We start from the raw sequence: 19,972 nt of genomic DNA, 5'->3' as shown, positions 1-19,972 counted from the left end.
AAAGGTAGTGAAAAATATCCCCATTCTTCAAAAATTACATAAATATTGAAAGATACATAAAGGGTTGCAAAAGCAGTCCCATGGCCCTCCAAAATTACCAATTCTCAAAAGACGAGTGACTGCAACCAGTTCGTTTCTGGCCAGATCATCAGATTGCCCAGCTTTGCATTTGGACAAGTGATTCCCAGTCAAATTGTAGGCTCTCTCCTTGACCAACTCCCCAGGAGCACACGTGCTTTTGCCTTTCAGTGCAGTAATCTCCTTGTTGAGAACCTCTGGCGCTTACTCTGGGGTCAAACCAGGATGAATTTTCTGGAGGTTTCTCCATGAGCAGAATTTCCTTTCTTCCTCAGGATGCATAGGGCCCATTAATTCCCCATTTGGCTAGAGAAGTGATACTTAAAGTGTGGTCCACAGGCAGGAACCGGTCTGTGACCCCATGAGCGTGGCAAGTGAGAGTGACCATTAGACACTTGTGGAGCCGTGTGACATTGTCACACATTCGAGTGGGTGATCATATTTCTAGTAATTCATTTTCATTGTATCCAGAAGTATCAGGCCACAGGGGATTAGAGATTTAAAAAGAAAAAACAAAACCTGGGCATTCACCACTGATAGTTTGAGGAGCACTGAGTTAGCAGTCCAGCTGGTCATGTCCTCGCTGTCTTGGAGCCAATGAGGCAGCCTACTGTCAGGCAATAGGAGATGATAACCCGAGACCCCAGGGCAACATCCACCTTCACGCTGGTCTTTGGGTGGGCTTCAAAGACCCCCCTCACCCCTTGAGACAGGTTCTCCATCACCTGGTCTCCCTGTGAGCTTTCAGGAAGTCCTGGTCTACCTCTCGGTCTTGGTGATCCTGGCATGGTTTCCATCCGGTTGGGAAGGTCATATGGACACGCCAGTGCCGCTTTCCTTAAGGGGTGCCTTCATTTCATTATTCCTAAGAAAGCCTCTGTCACAGGGTGGGAACGTGGGTGTAGCTGGGAGAAAGGAGCCTTATGTGAATAAGGGCCCATAATGAGAGGAAGGACTGGGCTTGGACCCCCTGGCCAGGCCCTGCGCTGATGGAACCACCAAGCAGGCCTGCGGCTGCACAGACGTGTTCTGGCGGCGCCCCCAGCAACCTCAGGGCCCTCTGCTTGCTCCTTCTGTAATTGTTCGCTAAGTTGGGATTGCACGGAAGCTCAGAGGCACAAAGTGCTTATTAGCTAAGTGGTTCATAAGGTCTCATTAGGGACTTGTATTTAAAGCCCCAGAAAGTACGGTCTCAATCTCTGCTCGCTCAGGGGAGGCAGTAATTGCGCGTGGGTACGTGGCAACACGTGATGCCTTCCTGGGAGAGTGCCTGGAGCCAGTTCACACACTGGGTCGGTGGAGACAGCCACACAAGGGGAGTATGGGCAGGGAGGTAAATCAGACCTCGCCTCTCTGTTTTGATGGAAACCCGGGAAGTACTTGGCATGCTACAGCTCCTATCCGAGGGGCCTGTGTTGGGGGCCCCAGCAGGGGATGGAACAGCAGGCAAATAATGGCATATTGTCCTGAGCCAGTGCACCTGAAGCTCTCTTAGAAGCAGGAGCCAAGCTTCGTGGCATTTGTGAAATCCTGAGAGTGGCAGAATGTGTGCTTGGAAGCAGAATCCTGACCTTTCGCAGGCAGGGCCAGCTTTGGGGGGTGGGGAGGGGCTACTGGCCTGGCAGCCGCTGCCACTGAGAGGGAGCGAGCTTTGTCGAGTCTCAGGAGGTCCCATCTGTCTGAGTTGTGGCATCAGACACCCCAGCAGGCCCCTGGCCACATTTTCCGTAGTCCCCCAGAGCCCCGCACATGGTCTGGAGCTACTTATCAAAGTAGCTGCCGGTGTTGGGGCCTCCTTAATGAGAAAGGGGGCCAGCGTCTCCGGGGTCTTGTCTTTCTCCCCAGCCTGCTTGGCATCCTTTCCCTCTTCATCCTCTTTTAGTGCCTGTGCTTTTGCTGCCAACCGATGAGTTGGCCTCAGGTTCTGAGCGTGGACCCTGCTTCCCGGAGCCGGGAGCTGTGGGCGCCTGCCGCCATGTGCTCTGTTGTCCCCTGAACTCCCTGCTTTATACTGGAGGCTTTCACGTGGCCTTCTGAGAGCGGTCTCGGATTTAGACTGAGGGCCTTCCTTCACTCTCACACAAGTCACTGTTACTTGCCATCAAGATGGTTATCAACCTGTGTCCGAGGGCCTTCAGCCTAAATTGCTGTTCTCTGTGGCCACACCTCGCAGTGGCTGGGAGGCGTCTGGAGCCTCCCTCCCTCCAGGGTCTTGGGATCAGGAACAGTGTTTAGAGATATAATCTCATCTTGTGCACTTTTACCTCCCTGCAGAGGAGGAGACTACAAGATTCCCTGGCTGGCCTTTCAGAGCTAGTGGGGAAAGAGGGAGCAGGCTGGGGTCTCCCCAGGGGTGTACGTGTGATCATGCCACGCCCGCTTTGCTGTCAGCTCCCACCCCCTCCCCAGCTCCATGACACACTGGTGGGGATCCAGGCGTTCCTGAGTAGGCATGGACCATCACACCATCAGGAGCACAGGCGCCCACAACCCATCAGGCTGTGATCTCCGGGGCCAGCATAGAGCTGACTTGCCTGGCACCAGCTCTGGGGCCCCGGGTACTGCCCCATCCTGCTCCCTGCACCTGCCCAGTGGGGACCAGCGTTCACTCCCATTCCAGTCACTGTTTTTGTCAGCAAGGTGGTCTGTGTCCTGACCTGACAGGACTCAGGTCAGACAGAGCCGTTGCTCCGTAGGGGACATAGGAGCTGCAAGGCTGGCTGGGGCTGCTGATTCAGAGGGAGAAGGGAGGGAGAGGTCAAGTTCATCTTGGCCCAGCCCTGCCAAGTGCCAGACACTCACACACACTGCCACTCAGCGCCTACCGCAGCTCCCTGAGGCAGGCGCTGTTTAACCCCATTTCACTCATTGAGGACACCAGGCTCAGAAGGTGAGGGCTTTGTGTCCATCTCAGAACTAGTTAGTAGGGGAGCAGGGTCATACCCCTCCAGGTCCAGGGTGAGGCAGGCAGTTCTCACTAAGCAGCGGCTCCTGGATGCCAGAGAAGAAGGGTCTGGGGAGGACGGCTGCAGTGCAGCTGGCTTGTTTCTTAAAGTGAAGGCCTCCTGGGCTTGGGTTCAGGAGACCTTAGCAGAGTCCTGGGTCTTGCATTTAATTTCCAAGTGTCCTTGGACAGATACCTTCCTCTGGGACTCTTTCCCTCCGTCTGTGAACTGAGCAACTCGAACTCCTGAACACCGTGTGTGCCCAATGGATGTTACCCTGCTGACCTAGGGCCGCAGGCCTCCATCTCTCCCTTTCCTCCATCTGCAGAGAGCCCGCTGCCCGCTCTGGGCTGGGGAGGCCTCTCCCAGGACACTGGGTGCTGTTTGCATGTGGGTGTGGAGCCCTCTCCCACCTCCAGCTTGTTCGTGTTTTCCTTCTCGGTGCTAACTGGCCTCTCTCCCTTTGTCTCTGTCTCCTCTATCTCTGCTCTTGGGTAGCTGACAGTAGGGAAAGTGTCCAGCGGAATAGGGGCTGCAGCTGAAGTTCTGGTCAATCTGTACATGAATGATCACAGACCTAAGACTCAGGCCACCTCTCCAGACCTGGTAAGGATGTACAAGCCGCAGCCTTCACCCCCAGACGCTGGCTCTGGCCTCCCGGGAGGGTACACGGGATGCGGAGAGGAAGGCCTGGCCCGCCTCCTCATGGGACGAGAAGGGCTGAGAACGGGCTGCATCAGAGCAGAGGTTAGCGGGAAGCTGTGCTTCCTTGTAGACAAACCTCACTCAGCCTCCTCGTGGGTCATTGCACAAAGCAGAGCATCTTCCCTGCTGGCTGGGGCTCTGGAGAGCTCGGTGAAAAGGCCAGGAGGGGCCATCCGCAGAGGTGGACAGCCCTTACTGCCGACGTCTAGCATCCAACCTGGATTAGACTGAGAATTAAGTATTGGAGAAAACGCCCCTTTCCTCTGAATTCTCCCCTTCTCCAAATGGCTCTGCTCACTGCCATCACCAGCAATTTGAACAGATAGTTCTTTTGGTTTCCTTGCAGCACAGTTCTGCTGCAATCATGCAGGTGTGCCCCTCCTGCCCTAGCCCTTGCCTCTGCCCTCTTGCATTTAGGAAGTTGACTGACAGCCCGGTGGGCTGTAGGACACAGCCTGCCCCTTTTCTGCAGTTCTCTTGAACTGTTTTGATACCATGAACTTTCCCTGCCTGACTTATGTCACTGCAGGGGGACAAGGATGTATAAAACATTCTTTCAGTGACCTCACTGTAGACCCAGGCAATGCTTAACCCCTGGGTTAGATTCCTGGAGACAGCATCCTTGGGCAGGCATGTTTGTGAGGGATGCCTGCTCCGTCAGACCAAGAGATGTCACACCCACCGTGAAACCCCAGCAGCCAGCCTGCCTGGGAGTACAGCTCACAGCTGCCCCCCACAGGGCTGGGGTCTGCATATGTTGCCACCCTCACTCTTTGCTGCAATGCCCGCAGTGACAAAAGCAACACAGCCTGTCAGGCTCCACCATGCAGGCTGGCATTTCTAAAAGCCTCGCATCGGAAGAGGTGGTCTATGCCCTAACACGCCACTCTTCTCTCCCGATGCCCTGTGTCCCCCAGGAGTCCACTAGGAAGGTGTTTCCCCTGAACCTGGGTGGCAGCGACATCTGTTACTTCTGCAAGAAGCGTGTGTACGTGATGGAGCGGCTGAGCGCGGAGGGCCACTTCTTCCACCGGGAGTGTTTCCGCTGCAGCGTCTGCGCCACCACCTTGCGCCTGGCCGCCTACACCTTCGACGTCGAGGAAGGTAACCCCCAGGGCCCGGGCAGCCGTCCTCTCTGGCCTGGGCTCCTGTCCCTCTGGAGGCTCTGGGACACCCAGCACCTCGCAGGGAGTATGGTGTCATCAGGACAGCTCTTCGGGGAGTGGGGATCCCCTGCTACGGAGGGCGGCCGCCTGTGGCGGGCAGGGGTCCTGGGGGGAGGGGAGCCGTCAGCGCCGGGGGTACACCAGCATGGGGAGGCGGGCGAGGCACCTCCCAGGCAGTGAACGCTGTGTGGACGTTTTCTTACTCAGTCTCACCACCGCCAGTCGCCCCTGCGTGGTCGAGAAAATTAACCCTGATAACCTGTGTCACGTGCTCGGCACCACACCCGACGTGTCATAGGGGTTCAGTAAATGAGGGCGTCTTCATGTTGTCGTGTATAAAATATGTGTTGTAAGAAGGGCCGTAACCATAACATGCCCTCTGGTAAATGGCCTACCGAGTCATCAAGGAAAGAAGTGCGCTCGTTGGAGTGAGTGATTGTTTTCTAATTTTCAGCACTTGATGTTTGCACTGCCATGTAATGAGGGTGCCTGTGATTCCATACTCTCAAACTGACTGCCTGGGTTCAAGTCCAGACTATGCCACTTCTAGCCATGTAACGTTGGGCCTGTTACCTAACCTCTCGGTCCTTCAGTTTCCTTATTTATAAAATAATAGTACTTAGCTCGTAAGGTCCGCTGTGAGGGTTGCTGGTAATTCGAGGGAAGGATTTCGGATAGTGCCTGGTGTATGGAGTCCTACACAGGAGTTTCCTGTTGTGACCATTATTTCCATCAGTACTGTCACTATTGTGACAGTGAGCAAAGAAGGCTCTTCTGGAAGGCACCCAGTAGTCCTGGGCGGTAGCCAGTGGCCCAGTGTGTGCCTCTCCCGGGCTTTTCTCCCCAGGACTGCCACCATCTGTTCTGTGCCTTTCCCACCCCGAAGGGTCCCAGAAGCAAGAGGAACTAGAAACAGAGTTGCTCTTCTGGGCTGTCCATTTTGCAGCCTGGTGACTAGCCTTGGGAGGAGACTTGGCCTCAGGGATCATCTGAGGGTTTCAGCCCCATCCCCAGGACCGCCCCCCCCCCCCCCCCCCCCCCCGGCCACTGTTGCAGCCTGCCTGGAAGGCAGCAAAGGGTCCTGCTGCCTCCTCTTGGTGCCACTTCTTGAAGGCAGGTGACGGAAACGGTTTCCCAAGTTTGCGCCTTCCTGGGCTTGTTTCCATTAGTGGCGTTTTCTGACCTAGATGGGGGCAGGCATCTGGCTCATGTCCTGCTGTGGCTCTGGTTTACAGGAGAAAAACCTCTGTGTGTCTGTGTGTTTCTTTTTACAGGCAAGTTTTTCTGCAAGCCTCATTTCATTCACTGTAAAACCAACAGTCAGCAACGGAAGAGACGGGCAGAGTTGAAGCAACAAAAAGAGGTATGTTTTGTCTCGAAAGTGGTCGTGAAATAGGGAAGGCCCCTGACAGGAGAACGTTTTCAAGGGTTCCGGCAAGTTAGGCCAATGTTTCTGGCTTTAGAGGGACTGAAACTCAAGTAAAGGGGACTCTACTCCCTGGCAGGGAGGTTCCCTCTGCCTCCGTCTGTTCAGCTGGCCTCTGGGGTGTCACCTCTTCCAGATGTCAGCTCCCAGGGGAGTGACTGCTGCTTCTCCTGAGAAGCCCGGAAGAGCTTTCCCGTGTGCTAAGGATGGGACTATATGCTCATCCATGCAAAAGCCACCTAGCCCCCGGTGCCCGGGGCCCACATGACCACAGGGCACTGTTAACAGGGGTGCCTTCTCTAGGGCCAGCCCTCTGTGGTTCCCGAGTCCTTTCCCCAGGCTCTTGGATGTCAGCAGTTACTGGCCTGCTGAATTCGTGGATGGCTTATGGTAGCACGACCCCGCCCCGGGCCCCCTCTGGAGCCCTTAGCCCATGCCGATGTCAGTGCCAATGCCGTCACCCACTTCCAGCAAGACCCACAACTTCAGCTTTTTTTCTGATTATACAAGTAAAATAGGCTTCATGTAGAAAAATGAGTAAATAAATGAAAGTCTATAAAGAAGGAAAGTGAAATCACCCCATCATCACTCTATCCTGAGAAAATCACAATTAACTGGAATGTTTCCTTGCAGACTTTTTCCTAAATGAATACAGTTGACCTTGAACAATGTGAGGGTTAGGGGCTCTGACTCTCCGCAGGCTTGAAAATCCACATATAACTTGTTGTCAACCCTCCGTATTAGTGGTTCTTCCACACCCATAGATTCAACCCACTGTGGATCAGGTAGAACTGAAGTCTTTACTATTGAAAAAAAAAAAAGCTGCGTTTTAGTGGACCCATGCAGCTCAAACCCACATTGTTCAAGGGTCAACTGTATGTTTTAAACCAGTTAGAATCCCATCTCTACAGTTTCACAGTCTTCATTTTTCACTAACAGTATATTAAGAACAGTTTCTCATGATGTTAAAAATTCTTTTGGAGCCTAATTTTTGATGCCTGTAAAAGATGGTTGATAATTTATTTGCATCCTATATTGTTGGACCTTTATGTTGTTTACTATTTTTACCTTATAAATATTTTTACAGTGAATGTCTTTGTACCCACATCTTTCTCCACATCTCAAATTGTTTACTTAGGATCAGTCATGAGAAATGGGATTGCTGAGTCAAAGGGCATGTATGTTTTGAAGGCTCCAAACAAAACTGATCCCTGTGATCCGTTTGCATCCCACCGCCCCCCCCCCCCCCCCCTGCCTTCTGCCAGGAAAGTCACACCCATATTCAGCCTGCCCTTCAGCAGTGCCTGGGGGCTGAGATTTGGGGCAGGGGGACTGGTTGCAAATTGCAGGGTCTGTTACACTCTCTTTCTATTGGCTCTCTTCCTCTGCTTCACTGGAGGAGTCCTGTCTGAGTCATGGACTAAATGCCCTCACCTTGCTCTCTTTCTCAGGACGAGGGGATGTGGAAAGAGCAAGAAGCCTCTAGGCGAGACCCTCCCGCAGAAAGTACTTGCGCTGCTGCTGCCATGGGCACGCTGGAAGGCAGCCCCCCAGGTATCCCCAGTTCCTTCCTTAGGAAGGCGCTAAGCTGGCCCCTCAGGCTGCCCTGGGGCCTGCTTCACCTTCCTGGGAGGCTGCTTAACTGGATTCAGGGACTCCTGCGCGCCACGAGCCTGCATATCAGGGACAATGCTTACAACTACTGCTACACCTACGAGCTCCTGAGCCTCGGGCTGCCCCTGCTCTGGGTGTTCTCCGAGGTCCTGGCTTCCATGTACCGGGAGTCCGAGGAGTCCCTCCAGGGCATCCGCAACTGGCTGCTCAGATGCTTCCCGGCCAAGCTGCACTGAAGCCCAGCCCCAAAGTGCCGTAACATTTCCCGCATAGGTGTTGTGCAGCCGGCTCAGGTGCTGGTCAGGGAGCCCCGTGCCCTTTAACCAATTAGTTCAAAGCCAAAGAGTTTCCCGTCAGCCACCTGCGCCTGGCCTGGTCACAGTGAACATCTGCTCCTGGTGCTCAGGCCAGCACAACATGAAGGATTTTTTTTTTTTTATAGCTTTGTACTTTTATACCAATGAGAGCCCTATTTCTAGGTTTACATTTCAATTTTTAACTTTTAATAACCCAAGAGAAAGCAATATTTTTTCTACGAGTGTCAGTTTTTCTAGGCACGGGTTTGACGTTTAACTGGTATCACAGACGCCTTCCACACTGTGGTCAGGTGTAATAACTGCTGCCTGCAGCGTGAATGCTTTGGGCTTTTATGTAAACCAAAGTGAGTATGCCGTCTCCTGACCAGTGCCTTTTGATTTTATGTGCCTGGATACCACTTGTCAACAAGGGACAATTGTTTGCAACATGAAAACATAATAATTTAGAAGAAAAAAGTAGGAAGGACAAAAGAGAATTAAACCTACAGAAGCACATGGCAGAGTGTAGTTGCCTGTTATCTGTCCCCCCAGAGGGAGGAGGACTGTTTTGCTCACTTGTTTTGATGTAAAGTAGTAGCTTAAAAGTTCCCCCCGTCCAGTACCAAATCACAGCCAAATGACATGGAACCACAGGGTTTCAAGCAGATCACTACAAACATACATTTTCCCTTCCCACTAATTAGCACGACAGCGAAAGCCCATTGGCCCCACCACGTGGCGCTCCATCAAACTGATGCAGTGCTGATAGGGAGTCATGTCAGCTGGTGGCATATTAAGTCCTCCTTATGAGGTCCCCAACCCAGGCTGCAGTCTGAGCCAAGGCCACGCAGGGTCCACAACGGTCAGACTGAGGGAAGAAACTGCCCTCTCACATCATGTCCTTTGGGACTGAGGGCATCTGTTAGCACCTCAGGGTATTATTTCTGGGAAGCGTGGTCTGCCCCGTGAGCATGGCTTGCAGACATCCTGGCTTCTTAGCTGCTCAGCTGCCATGCATATTTGGTCAAACAGTCAGAAACCATTTATTTTCACTGTCCTAGCAAAGGAATGCTTCTGACCTCCAGGGGAACGCTCCCCTGTGTCTTGACTGGAAGGGGAGGCTGGGAGTAGACACTGTTATTGACTCATGCAAAAGAAATACACCCTATTAAGGGCAAAGCAGGCCTTGGGCCCACCTGCATTCTTCACTCTGGGCATCTGGAGGAGGCCTCAGCTCTCTCGACTCCACTCTGCCTGGATACGCATGGCTGCTAGGTCTGGCCGACCAGTGGAGACGGCTGATAGAGAGAGGCCTTCTGCAGTGTTCAGTGTATCTAGAGCTGCTGGGCCAGAGACAGCTCTCTGCCCTGTTACACTAGAAAGGTACTCTAGATTAAATAAGCATGGAGCCTGGTGGGTTAGGAGTCAGAGCTCTTGAGGGCTTCGAGACGCCAAGTTCTCTAGGGTGGGAAGAAGTGGGGAGGCCTTTCTATAAACACTTCCCTAAGTCCTTGGGTAAATCAGGGGCATGGCTGCGGCCACGTCTGCGGGCACTGGCGCCTCTGTCTTTGTTGGAACTGTTCTTGTCCTATGACTTGCATTGTGTTTTTCCAAATTTTTGCTGGTATTTTAATGTTCCGCATGGTGGGAGGAGCCCTTGCTTCACTTTACGTTTGATTCTGAAAGTCACGACGTAAACACATGCACAGCTGCGTCCTTGTTATTCCCGTCAGCTCAGGGCAGGACGAGATGCTCTGTGGGGTGCTCCACGAGGCCAGAGTTGGGACCTCTGAGAATGTCACTTATGGCCATAAGCAGACTGGGTTGAATTACTCTGGTGAGACAGGGTGTGCCTGTCAGAAGCCTGAGATGTTTGTATGTTCTGAGACTTTGAACCTTCCTGGTGGGACAGCACCAAAACACAAAGGTGGGTCCTGGGGGCGGATGTCTCTAAGCTTCCACAACATATTTAAGAATGAACGTGGGGCTCCCACGTAAAATCGGGGCAGAGAGGATGTGGGGGGCGGTGGAGAACAGGGGAGTATTTGCCAATTGCACGGATTCACTCTTGCAGATAAGTCACTGCTCACTGCCAGAAAGGTTCATCTGTCCTAAACAAGCAGTAACTTATTTGGAGAAGTTTCTCTTTTTTTAAAGTTTGCCTCGTTTTCAACTTCCGTGCCTTCTCATGTCCGTCGTTTTCCTTGTTCCCCCCAACTAAATTCTCTTTTCTGTCTCTCTCTTTCCAACCTTGCACTGTGGCCGTCAGTTCATTTCAGCCTTCCAGTGCTACACCCACTTCTTGGCTGACGCACTTCTGCTCTGAGGTGACTGGTTTTCTTGCCAATTTTCAAGAGAGTGGTACTAACCCCTGACCCGCTTTCTGTACCCCGTCCCCCCGCCGTGGCCTTGGTTGTGCTAACTGCGAGTGTCCCGCGTACTAATGGACTGATTCGGTGGCATGGCTGGTGAACGGCGTGGGGTGGTCAGCTCGAAAGCTGTTTCTGATTCCGTCCCTCTGAGCCAGCTGCCTGGTCTACCCCGGCATGCCCCGCCTCCCCTCTGCACTCCATGGCCTGCGTGCATGCTTTCCTGGTTGCGCTTACAAAGGCACTTACCTTCCTGGGAGGGTCAACCCTGAATGTGAGGCAGTACCATAGAGAGGGCTCTTCACCTTTGAAAGAACTCTTTCATCTCTCAGCCTCTGAAAAAGCACATGCATACAGGCATCTTCTTCAGTTCTAATACAAAGGTTATCGATCACAACCATACACCTCTCTTTGGATGGAGTTTTTAAAAAAATACTCCCAGTCTTCATCACAAGCTTGACCCAGACTCCATATTTTGAACACACAATTTTCCTAGCAAATCCTTTCTCCACTGCAGCCTATACTTTACCTCCAGGGGTTTTGCTGTGGCTCTTCTGATCTGTTTTGGCTCATAAAGCCCCAGATGATACAGAAACTTCAGCTAGAGCATCACCGTCACAGGCCAGGGATGCCTTTGAGAGATGACTCAGTTCAGCCCCAGGTCTGGAGCAGCCCATTTCAATGCCCCTGCAGCTCCTCTCAAAACACATTTCCCTGCTGACTCTTTACCTCGAGCAGCAAGACACTCAAAGTGCTTTTAAAGAGAAACACCACCCCAAGCATGGTGGGGCTGCTGAAGGCCAGGCCTCGCAGTCTCAGGCTGCAGGTGGTGCGTGTCCTGCATGCGGTCCGGAGCCACGCTGACCCCCGCCTGTCCGCACAGCCCCGCATGCTGCGTTGCTCCCTCGTTGGCGCAGATCCCAGCCAGGATGAAGTCACTGTTCTTGTCTTATCTTCTCTTGCAGAGTCTCCCCCCTTTATAGAATGTCAACCAAAGAGTGCCCTCCTCCCCCAGCCTCCTCCTTAGCTAGCCTCCCCACCTCATCACCACGCATGTTTGTGACCTTTGGCAGTCATTACAGTGCCACACGGAACCCTGTATTTTGCACACAGCGAACAATGTTTAGCTTTATTTATGGTATTTGATGCTGTAAATGAAAATAAATATGGTTCTTTATAAAGCTCATCGTTTCCTCTCTTCTTTGCCATGGAAACTGCTCAAACCTCAAACACAGGGGTTAGTCACAGGGGTCAGCCTTCCCTAAACTGGCGGGCCTTGCACGTGTGGTGCCGTGGGACTCTCTGGGGCTGTGCTGGGTACTCTGAGGGGAAATATTACCCGGGGGTAATATTTGGAAAATATCATCCATGCTCTGGGGCCGGGCTCTGGGGGCTCTTCCTTGAAAACTCGTGGTACTTTTCTGCTGTAGGTGCAGGGCACAGCTGGCTGAAGGTCAAGGTCACCTTAACTGTCAGGAACACTGTCTTAACAGCTACTTGCACCCATTTCCTGCACACATCCAAGCTGTGGACCTGCAGGAGAGCTTTACCTAGGAACCTTACTCTAACTTAGGTTCCTGTGTGACGGAGGTTGCTCTTGAAAGTTTTGTGCTAGTCCAGCTGAGTGATGGGTGAAAGGTAAGGAGGAAAGACTGGACATTGGTTTCATGATGGCAGTGAACATGGCAGGTGTGTTTATCAAGATGGAGAGCCATTTGTGATGCTAGGAGACCTGCCTTGCCCCCAAAGGCTCAGGTCACTCAGTGTCTTAGGCTGCAAGGCTCTGCTCACAGGGCCACTCTGAGGACAGTACCACGGCAGTCTCTGGCCCAATTCCACTTGTCTTTAAGGGAAGGATTTGAAGTTTCACTCAACTAGTCTGGACAGTGTCAGAGAAATCTGGTCCTCAACCTCCCCAGGCTGGGATGCCCCCCTTTGCCAGGCTGGATGTGGCTGGGTTTCTGACGCTGGCGGGAAAACTCATCTGTGAACTTCATGAGGGCCCTTGTACCTCTAAAGGGGCACTTCTGAGGCCCTGGGCCTCTGAGCCCAGCTGCTGGTGCCTGGAGCTGCCTTCAGAGCTGCCTGGGGTCATGACCAACTGTCTGTACTCTTACCAGGGTGAGATACTCTTTCCCTTCTCTAAAAGGAAGGGTGTTCGGGACTGAAATCAGGAGCTGGGTTGGACACGTGACTCATTCCTTTATTGATTCATCTCCTCAAGTATTTGTTGAATGCCTGCCAGGCCCTAGGCTTCTTCTAGGTCCTAGAGATGCAGCAGCGAACCACACACGTCCCTGCCCCTCCCTACATCTTAGACTGTACGCATCTCAGTGTTGTTGTGCGAGACTTGATTTGTTTTGGTTAGTTGTGCATACCCTTATTTGTTTATTTGTACATCACACAATCACACATTTGTTTACTCAATCTTTGCTGAGCATCTGCTGTTTGTTGGGAATATAGCAGGGAGAGAAACAGACAAAAGTCCTCTTTCTCATGGAGCTTATAGTTTGGTTTTGATTTTTGATTTCAGTTGGGTTAAAGCACTATTTTCCAAAGTGTGGCTATGAAACACTAATTTCAAGAGGTGCATTGTGAAAAAAAGGGTTCCATAGTCACAGAGTTTGGGAACTGTTTTATACGAATCATGCCAGTCCTCCCACATCTTGGCGATCCACAAGATCATTGGCTTGTTCAAGTCTGAGGAGTCCGCCAGTGAAGAAACCTAATTAACTTTGTTCAAGTGGGCTTTCCCATACCTCTTTGACGTGTGTTTTTTGTTTGGAGAGAGTTTTTTGGTTTGCATATTACATTCTTTGTGAGTTTTGGTAGAATATTCTTTATCTAGAAATATTGGGTGGAAGAATTAAAATAAAAAATGTAAATAATAGAATTAAATATTAAATAGAATTAAGTATTGGTTAGATAATAGAGTGGTAACTTTCTAAACTAAAAACCTCTGATGGAAAAAATTATAGAGGAAAAACGTGGCACAGATCTGACAAACATTTTTAAAGCAGCGTATAAAAATGAAAATATTCAGTAGGCAGTCAGACTGGGGAAAAATCTGAATTCAGCCTGATAACAAAGATGCTCATTGCTGTGGCATTTAGCAAGTTCTTGTAAAACGATGGTCTCAGGAGCCTTGCACGTGTAGGTGTTATTTGTTGATTAAAGACCCAATGATAAGCGGGCGAAGGCTGTGCACAGATAGTTCACACTCGAGCAGATTTTTGAAGAAAGCACTAAAACAGCAAGCATTTCCAAAAATGTTCTAACTTGGCTTTCAAAGGAATGTAAATTAATTATTCTGCACCCACTGTGTAAGTAAAGAATAGTGAAGGACTGGAAGAAAAAATAGAAACCTAATCACTGGTATTAAGTGAAAAGTTAAAGGGGGACCATCTTTTCTGGAAAGCAATATGGCAACAATTATCAAGACCCATAAAAGGGATTCTGACCTCTTGGCCCAATAATCCCACCCCAGGAACTGATCCTAAAGAAATACTCCAGCCAAAGAAAGAAAATCCTTGCAACCTGAATATTGCATAGAGTAAGTAGGTCAAGAAAAGGGGGTGGAGGTGGGCCGTTCACCTCTATTTCTGTGAACTCATTCACTTTCAGAACTTTTTCATTAATCCCTTAAATAGGTAAAAGAAGCAATTGCCACTTTCCCTGCCGCAAGGCCAGTGTTTCCTCGGGGCCAAAGACTTTCTGGGCAGTCTCCCATTAGGTCTTCACCTCCTGGGGCCGCCTTGAGCTGGTGCTGACATTACCGTTCACTGATGCTAGAGGCGACCTAGAGCGGCATCTTCAGCTGTTAAGGAGCAGTCACGCGGGCTTAGACCAGGAATCAGGGCCGCTCACAGGAAAGCCCTTGGCCCTGGACTTGACCGAAGACCCGGCTTTGAGCCCAGCCTTTTATATTGACTCAGAGGCACTGGGCAAGTTTCTTCTGTGAACGGGGCTGACCACGCCTCTGATGGAGGGTGTGGGGAAGGCAGAGTCAGTGAGCGAACCCAGCAAGAGCCCTTGCTGAGTTCTAGGGAGCACTTTCCTGGTTTTGTGCAGCAGGGAGTGCCCTGAGGGAGGCATTCTAGGTCAGCTGGGGCTCAGAGTCTGATGGGACATCTTTTGGTTGGGGACTAAATGGGTGTCAGTTCACATTGGGGTGGTAACTTCTATTGTTTTCTGGTCCCCCGGCTCTCTTGAAGGTAACTGGTTACCTCGCTTGAGACACAGTGGCCTCAGCTTGAGCTCTTCTCTCCCACCACCTGCTAGCAGTGCTTTAGTTTTGCTGTGCCGAGTGCCTGAGCTCAGCAGAAGGAGCCGTCTCTAGCCCTGGCTCGGGCTTCCTGCTCACCATCTCCACTTAGCTGTCCACTGAGAGTCTCCAACTTAGACGTCCACCTGCAACTCCTGATCTTCCCCTGAGATAGACTCTACCCTTGGCCTTCACAGTCTCTGGAAATGGAAGTTCCGTTCTTGTTGCTCAGCTCAAAGCCTTGGTTGGGGTCATTCTTGGCTCTTCTTTTCTTGGCGCCACATCCAATCTACCAATGAATTCTAAGTACAGCCAGAATCTATCCACATCTCACCAGCTCCACGCTACCTCCTGGCCCCAACCACTGTCATCTCTTCCTGCGTTATTCCAGTGACCTCCTATAAGCTATCCTTGTAGGGGGCTGTTCTTACTCCATTCAACCTATTTTCAACTCAACAGCTAGATTAATCTTGTTAGAACTTAAGGCTCATCTCTCCTCTGCTCAAAACTCCAGTGGCTCCCCACCTCACTCAGTGTAAAAGCCAAAGGCATGCATGGACTCAGATGGCTCCATACGGTCTGGCCCCTGTTACTCTGACCTGCTCTCCTGCTGCCCCCTCTCACACGCTATGTCCCAGCCACACTGGCCTCTGCTGTAGAGCCTTTGCACTGGCTGTTCCCTGTGACAGGAATGCCCTTCCCCGGTATCCATGTGGCTGACCTTGCATTTATTCAATTCCTTCTTTCCATGTCTCCCTTCCAGCGAGGTCTGCCTTTCATACTGCAACCTGCACCCCCAGCTCTCATGCTCCCCTTTACCCTGCCAGCTAGTTTTTCCATAGCATTTGTCACCTCCAACCATATTATATAAGTCACTTATTACCTACATGTATTGTTTGTTTTCCGTCTTGTTAGAACATAAGCTCCTCAAGGGCAGGGGTTTTGTTTTCTTTTGAATGCTTATATAGATCCCTGTTGGGTAGAACAGTGCCTGGCACATAGTGGACCCTCAATAAATATTTGTAGAGTAAATAAAGGTTGTGCCTTCCGGCCTGGACCTCTGATTAGGGAGCCTGCAACCGTCTTGGGCCCAGGAAGACCTTGTTGGTGTCAGATCACAGCTCAAGAGGGAGAACCTGTAAAAGAAATAAGACATTGTGTCTTGCTGCCTCTGCAGAGCCTTTTGATTGATTGGGAGGTGAATTTTTATGTTGCTTCTATTTTGCCTCCAAGGGGTATAATTTGCACACAGCCTCTCTTGGCAGCGGGTGGGAGCAAGCGTGCCCAAAGCTGGAGGCCCAAGGCTGGTCCAGTGTGGTTCCGGTTTGTGGCAGGAGAAGAAGGAAGAAAAGAGTCAAGGTCCTGGGACTAAGGCCCCAAACCTGGCACTGTGAGCCAAACAAAGGAAAAAGCCAGCTCCCTTGCTGCTTTGGGGCCCACCAAGCTGTTGGAAAGACACTGCATGCCCCCACCCCTCCCATCCCTGATGGAGGAGGGCCTACTGCTCGCGGGCTCAGGCCAGGTTGTGAGCCCATCTGCGGCTGGTGTGTCCATGGTGTGTCCAGGCAGAGCGCTGTGTCCAGCAGGTCAGCTCTTCTGAGGGCCGTGAGGAAGGGGAAGGCTGGGCCCTCCTTCCGGTTGGCTTTTAGTTTACTTGAGTTGGTCTCTGCACGGAGGCAGCTGTGGGGCCAGGCAGGGTCCTTGGAGGAACATTGCCCACCCTGGTTCAGGGCAGTAGAGGGTGAGCCCAAGTATACACGTCTGCACACAAACAGACCCCGCGTCAGCCTGGGGACACCTGGTGAGTGCAGCTGGGCAGGATAGCTGTGCCCCAGCATGGTGGGTGGGCCTGAGGACCAGGGCTACTCATCAATTTACTCATTCCCTGAAGACCCCTGGAAACCGGCATGCCCAGTAGTACACTCTCAGAAGCCCCAGGATGGCAGCTGGGCTGTCTTTAGGCACCTGTGCCTTTATCGTTTAAAGGGACATGCACTGCAGAGGACCTTGGTACTGGATAGACACGTGTCCCTCCTAGAGAAATTGGGTGGAGGAAACCCCTGATACGGGCCCCTTCCCACGGCCCTCCCCATCCCGCTGGGGGCTTGTCACAGCACAGTCCACCTTGAAAGAAGGCGAGAAGACTGCACTGTGCTTAGTATCCTGGACATTTGCCTGTTTGCTCTCAGATTCACTCCCTGCCCTTCCCCGGCTCTGCTCGGTATTAGAGAGGTGTAACCCCTGCAAACTACATTTCCCAAGATCCTTTGCAACTGGTTTCCTATTAAGTTCGACCACTGGGACACACCAGTGGGGGAGTGGAGGGCGGGATCAAGGGAGGAGCCAGGGTGTTCCTCCCGTCCCTCTGCATCCCGGCGGTGCTGTGTCTCTGTGGTACCCACTCCTACCTGTCCTCCGGACTCAGCACCAGCTCCTTCCAGTGTCCCCTTAGCCAGTGGCTTCCCGCCATGGCTCATCTCTGCCTTGCCTCACGTTGCTCTTTTGACGTTTCAGCTCGTCCAGTGTCGCTGTTATTAGTTTCCTGTACTAACTTTACTCTGTTGAACTCCCTGGCGTGGGTTCTATTTTCCTGACTGGATCATGATAAACTTAGTTCCATTGCTCCTGTTAAACATTTTTCTTCCGCGAGAACAGGGGTCAAGACAGCAGCAGAGGGAGCTTTTCCAAGCCCGGAGCCAGAAGTGGCTCTGGCAGTTAGGAGCCGTGTGACCTCAGGCAAGCGAGATAATGCCTCTGCGCTTCCAGTTTCCTAATCTGTAAAATGGGCTTAAGAACTGTATGTAGGAGAACATGTTGTTTTGTTGTCTTCCTGGGCTCTAGGGGAGAGTGGAAGGGTTTCCAGACTTGGGGGGGAAACAGGTACAAGTTCACCAGCAGAAATGGAACAAGGGTCCTCACCCTGACACTGTAGCAGGGGTCTGGCCACAGAAGGGCCTGGGGACTTGGCTGCTGGGGCTGGTGTGCGAGGACAGACATTTCCCTGGATGCTGCCTGGCTCTGCCTGTGGAGTCTCACCTTTCACTAGGGAGCAGGCCTCTGGCCAGAGCAACGGGAGGAGAGTGAGATGCTCGGCTCTGAGCAGACCTCCTTCCCTCCAGGAGGCCGGGACAGCTGCCCTGGGAGGGGCGGGGTTAGTCTCACCCCCAGCCCCTCCGCCTCCTCCCCGGGCAGCCCCGCTGAATTCTCCCTACCAGCACAGATAACTTCAGGCCAAGGCTAGGACAAACAGCGGCCAGGCCTGGGAGAGGTGGCACAGGTGAGCACACCTGGGCCCCTCACCTGAGGCTTCCGGACTCTGCACTCTCCCACTCATGCAATGAAGATGATCATACCGTTCTTTCAGGTCGGGGGGGGCTGTCGAGAAGGTGAGCGTCAACTGCTAAACAGGCATGTGGGTCCTGGGTGACAGGCAGGGCTGCTCTGGTACTGCCTTTAGATTACTTCTGTCACTAGTACCAGCACCACTAGAACCGCCACCGCGGGTCCGTGCATGTGGCCTCAAGGGCATGAAGCGTCTGGAAGTAGAAGCTCGGGTGGAGAAATTTCCTCCTGGGGGCATCGCTGAACCTGAGACCCAGCGGTAGACCATGGCCTGGGCCTCAGGGAGCAGAATGAGGGGAGGAACGTGTCTTCCTTGGGGGCTTTTTGCCTGGGCGAGGTGGTGACCAGAGGAAGCACCCGCTTCTTCTCCGCAGTCGCCATGTTCCGGCGCCCCCGCACGGATGTCCAGCCCCCACTGTGAGGGGCGCTGGCCCTGACCCTGCTGCCCTGGGGGATTATCACTCAGCCACGTCCCCACCCTCCAGAAGTCCATGGACCTTCCCCTGGTCCATCCCTCAGCCCTGCTGGCAAAGGCATAACTCTCTAGGAGCGGGAAGGAGGAAAACAGGCCTGGGGTGTTCCTTGCAGGTTTGGGCAGGTCCCTGAGGCACAGGGGCGGTGGGTCTGGTGCCACCGCAGCCCGGCCCAGCTCACCTCCACTGCCTGCCGCCTCCCGTCTGGCCAGGCTGCTCTCCACTCCCTCCCCGCTCTTCTCTGCTCAGCTAATAGGTCACCTCCTGTTATCACAGCCGCCTCCTCACTGGTCTTCCTCTCTCCTCCTTGTGGGTCTTCCTGTCTGCTTTGTACTCTGCAACCAGAACCATCTTTCTAAGAGGCAAATCTGAGCATGCCCACCTCCAGCTTCCAGTCCTTCACCGGTTGCTCCCAGAGCAAAACCCACCCTTCACGTCACCATTCAAGGCCCTTCCTGGTTTGATGTCAGTGCAGTCATTTTCCACCGCTTTCCTTTCTGTACCCCCCTGCCTTCCGGTCGCGTGGACTTATTTTCCACTTCCATGCAGATGGCAGTGCTTTCCCACTTTGCTTTTGCTCGCAGGGGTCTGCCCCCTGGAGCACCACCTCTCCGTTACCTGTTCAAATCCTACTCATCCGCAAACCCCATTAAAACGGTGCCTTCAACCCAAAGTCTTTATCGCATGGAAGTCACATCTCCCTCCCCTCCCACCTCATCTTGGCATCACTTTTTGTGGTCTACCTTACAACGCAGGTATTTGTGAACAGACCTTCTTTCCCCCGTGGGGCAGAAAGCGACCCTTGAAGGCAGACCACGGCTGATTTATCTCCAAATCCCCAGCACAAGCCTGGATCAGAGGCAGGCACAGTAGCTTCTGTTGACTATACAAGTATCTGTGCACAGAGCTCGCAGGAACATGCACCTGTACTTAGATATAAACCAGATATAGGGCCCAGTCTCTGTTACAGTAATTCTGGATAGTAACCTGCCTCGCCAATCTTAGTAGCTTGGAGCATCGTTTTTCTTGCTCATGGGTCTGTGGGTTGGCTGAGAGGCTCTGCTTCAGGCTGCAGGTGTGAGGGTGGCCTGGGCTCTCATGGGATCGGCCAGGCCATCGGTTGGCTCCAGATCTGTTCCATGTGCCCACAGTTGGGGACCTAGGCTGAAGAGGCAGCAGCCATATGGGACCAGCTCCTCTCAAGGTCAACAAGCAGGTGTGTGAGTAGACTAGCCAATTAGCAAGGCCATTGAAAGCCACTGCTCACGTCACAAGCACTGATTTCCACTGGTCA

At 52.4% G+C, this 19,972-nt stretch overlaps 1 protein-coding gene across 3 annotated transcripts in view; it reads left to right on the top strand.

Moving 5' to 3' along the window:
* Positions 1 to 19,972, top strand: part of MICAL2 (microtubule associated monooxygenase, calponin and LIM domain containing 2) — a 231,070-nt gene that overhangs the window by 135,851 nt on the left and 75,247 nt on the right. For 2 of the 3 annotated variants that reach the window (XM_057695679.1, XM_057695678.1), the window contains 3 exons: positions 4,646 to 4,832; positions 6,169 to 6,257; positions 7,772 to 11,780. In XM_057695679.1, the coding sequence (XP_057551662.1) occupies positions 4,646 to 4,832; positions 6,169 to 6,257; positions 7,772 to 8,170 (675 nt within the window). In that variant the 3' untranslated portion in view covers positions 8,171 to 11,780. Of the gene's footprint in view, positions 1 to 3,521; positions 3,630 to 4,645; positions 4,833 to 6,168; positions 6,258 to 7,771; positions 11,781 to 19,972 lie in introns of those variants that run through there. The other variant, XM_057695680.1, reaches the window with a different exon arrangement.

Source organism: Hippopotamus amphibius, chromosome 9 (assembly GCF_030028045.1).
Source record: "Hippopotamus amphibius kiboko isolate mHipAmp2 chromosome 9, mHipAmp2.hap2, whole genome shotgun sequence".
NCBI lineage: Eukaryota > Metazoa > Chordata > Mammalia > Artiodactyla > Hippopotamidae > Hippopotamus > Hippopotamus amphibius.
Note: the sequence above shows the minus strand (reverse complement) of the source record. Positions and strands in the feature narration are given on the sequence as shown.